The sequence below is a fragment of the Phoenix dactylifera genome, chromosome 18 (assembly GCF_009389715.1).
Source record: "Phoenix dactylifera cultivar Barhee BC4 chromosome 18, palm_55x_up_171113_PBpolish2nd_filt_p, whole genome shotgun sequence".
NCBI classification, from domain to species: Eukaryota; Viridiplantae; Streptophyta; class Magnoliopsida; order Arecales; family Arecaceae; genus Phoenix; species Phoenix dactylifera.
In genome coordinates, this window is record NC_052409.1 from 5,763,873 (window position 1) to 5,766,416 (window position 2,544).

The following is a 2,544-nucleotide window of genomic DNA, read 5'->3' on the forward strand; positions in this document are numbered from 1 at the left end:
ATAAGTTACATTCGTATGAGATAACATATATATATATATATATATATATATATATATATATAGAGAAGAGAGAGAGAGAGAGAGAGAGAGAGAGAGAGAGAGAAAGAAGCTAATAATGCTGCTGATTGCATGGCGTATATATAGTTAATCATATAGGAACTATACTGAGGATTGCTGTGGTAGATATTTTTTTTAATTTTGTGCATATTTTATTTTTTGATTCTTACGGATATATTTACACTAACATGGTATAATAAAACTGATTTACCAAAATGAGACATATGAGTTAGGTCGTTCAATGAAGTGAGAGTTATGAATGTCTTTCAAGTTTTCCAATGGTCATGTGTTTTAAAATCGATGTCTTCTAGAGTCTATGAACAATTTAATACTAATAATCCTGATTTTTTTTTAGTGTTTCTAAGAGATGTCTTTAATTTAGAGTTCCATGAAAGTGTTAATAATTGTCCCGTAGGGGGCGTTTGGTATGGGATGATCGTCTAGGATCAAGGATGATGTGGGTAGAGGTGATGAGATCACCGCGTTTGGTTGCACCACGGTGATCCTACGTGGCGGTGATCTTAAATCACCTCCACTCCTCAAATCATCCCCCAGCTCGGTGATGGGATACCTGTTCTTGAGGTCGGAATCCAAGATCACCCAAGGCAATAATCCTGGGTTGAAAGTTAAAGACAAAAATACCCCTCAAGTTAGCAAAAAAATTAATATATCAATATACCATCAATATATTATATCAATATTATTATATATATATATTATGTTGATATTATATATTATATTAATGATATATATTATATTATAATATATTACTAATCATATTATTATCCTATTATTATTGAAGGATAATTTTAAATTCTAGTAGAAATATATTATTATTTTTTATATTTATATAATGAAAATATTTAATATATTACTATATTACTTCTATTTACCTTATTTTTCTAATCAAAATAATTATTAGTATTAAAAAAATCTATTATAAGTATAAATAAAAATATTAATTCTATAATGAAAAATAACATATTTTATAAGATTAATAATTTTTAGGAGTAATAAATATTTTTTATAGAATATATTAGTAATTAATATATTGATAAATATATTAATATTTTATTATAATATATTTTATATGATTAATAAATATATGATAAGGGCTATTAAAAGTAGAATATGTGACAAAATTATGGAGTTATTATAGAATTAGTATATTGACTTAATTAAAAATAATAAAAAAAATCCATCTAAGATATGTCAAGGGTATTTGTGGTATATGTGGTCAGTGTCTTGGATCCCCGTACCATATCAAAGAAGTTACTCATGAATATCCGGAGATTTTTAATCACGAACCATGGCCTACCAAACACATTGATCTTAGATCACCGGGATCAAATCACCCTCAGCATTCGGATCACCGGAGATCTTAGATCACCGTGGTGATCCTGTTGGGGTTACCAAACGCCCCCTAGATGTTTTAGCATATATGTAAGGGGTACATCAAAAGTCCACTACGCACCTATACAAAATCGTATTATGGTTCGTCAAGTAATTAGTAAGAAGAATTAAAGGGATCAAATAATATTGGAGTGTTATGCTTCATCTACCTTATTCTAATCTCTGCCACCATATATACATCCAGAGTTAATTCATGTTCATGACAAGGATGATTTTTTTTTTAATAAATACTATATATATAAAATCTAATTTTATCAATTATGTAAATATTTATGAGATTATATACCATACCTAATAGTCTCAACTTTGTGAGATCATGCATCGTATGCATCCCACCAATCATGGAATCTTTTGAAACTATATACCATGTATATCCGGGATAACATGCCGTATGCATTTTTATCAATTATGAAATCGAGTTTCTTTGTACTCTCTCTCCCTATATATATACATATATATATATATCATATCGTGATGCGATTAACACATTGCATTGCCATCCTTTTATTTTTTAACAGATGGAGGAAGCCAAGTTGGGTAAATCATCCAAGTTCAAGAGGGTGTGTGTCTTCTGTGGAAGCAGCACCGGAAAGAGGAGCTGCTACCAAGACGCCGCTGTGGAGCTTGGCAAAGAGCTGGTAGGCATTATTTTGGTTCGATCTTTTTTTTTCTTGGTTTTTGGCTCTCTTTGGTGGCTATTTTTATCGGGTTAGACTAGATGTTGATCAAATAAGGGTTGCGGCGAGCAGGTGGCTAGGAAGGTGGATTTAGTCTATGGAGGTGGGAACACGGGTCTGATGGGCCTCGTCTCCGGCGCCGTCCACAGCGGAGGCGGCCATGTTATTGGGTGAAGAGTTACTTAAGTTTTTTTTTTTCCCTCCTCCTAACTTTTTCAGTACTTACGTCTCCTATTTGTTCATTCTTCTTCCCTTATAAACCTTTTCTTGATTTCAGCATCATCCCCCGAACTCTAATGGGCAGAGAGGTCTAATTCTCGACACTTTTGCTTTCTATTGCTTTCCGTCTGAATGCCATCCAGGTTTTACTAAGATTAACCTTATTGATCAGCAGATC

General features: G+C 32.1%; 1 protein-coding gene across 1 annotated transcript; it reads left to right on the top strand.

Moving 5' to 3' along the window:
• Positions 1-1,956: 1,956 nt before the first annotated feature.
• Positions 1,957-2,485, top strand: LOC120104444 (probable cytokinin riboside 5'-monophosphate phosphoribohydrolase LOGL9). Its single transcript, XM_039115642.1, has 3 exons — positions 1,957-2,108; positions 2,220-2,317; positions 2,425-2,485. The coding sequence occupies exons 1-3, from the start codon at positions 1,989-1,991 to the stop codon at positions 2,459-2,461; spliced, it is 255 nt and encodes an 84-aa protein (XP_038971570.1). The 5' UTR covers positions 1,957-1,988; the 3' UTR covers positions 2,462-2,485.
• Positions 2,486-2,544: the final 59 nt, after the last annotated feature.

Coding starts and splice junctions, on each gene's coding strand:
- LOC120104444 (XM_039115642.1), top strand. CDS start 1,989: ATGGAGGAAGCCAAGTTGGGTAAATCATCCAAGTTCAAGAGGGTGTGT. Junction 2,109..2,219: donor TGGAGCTTGGCAAAGAGCTG/GTAGGCATTATT, acceptor TGCGGCGAGCAG/GTGGCTAGGAAGGTGGATTT. Junction 2,318..2,424: donor GGAGGCGGCCATGTTATTGG/GTGAAGAGTTAC, acceptor TCTTGATTTCAG/CATCATCCCCCGAACTCTAA.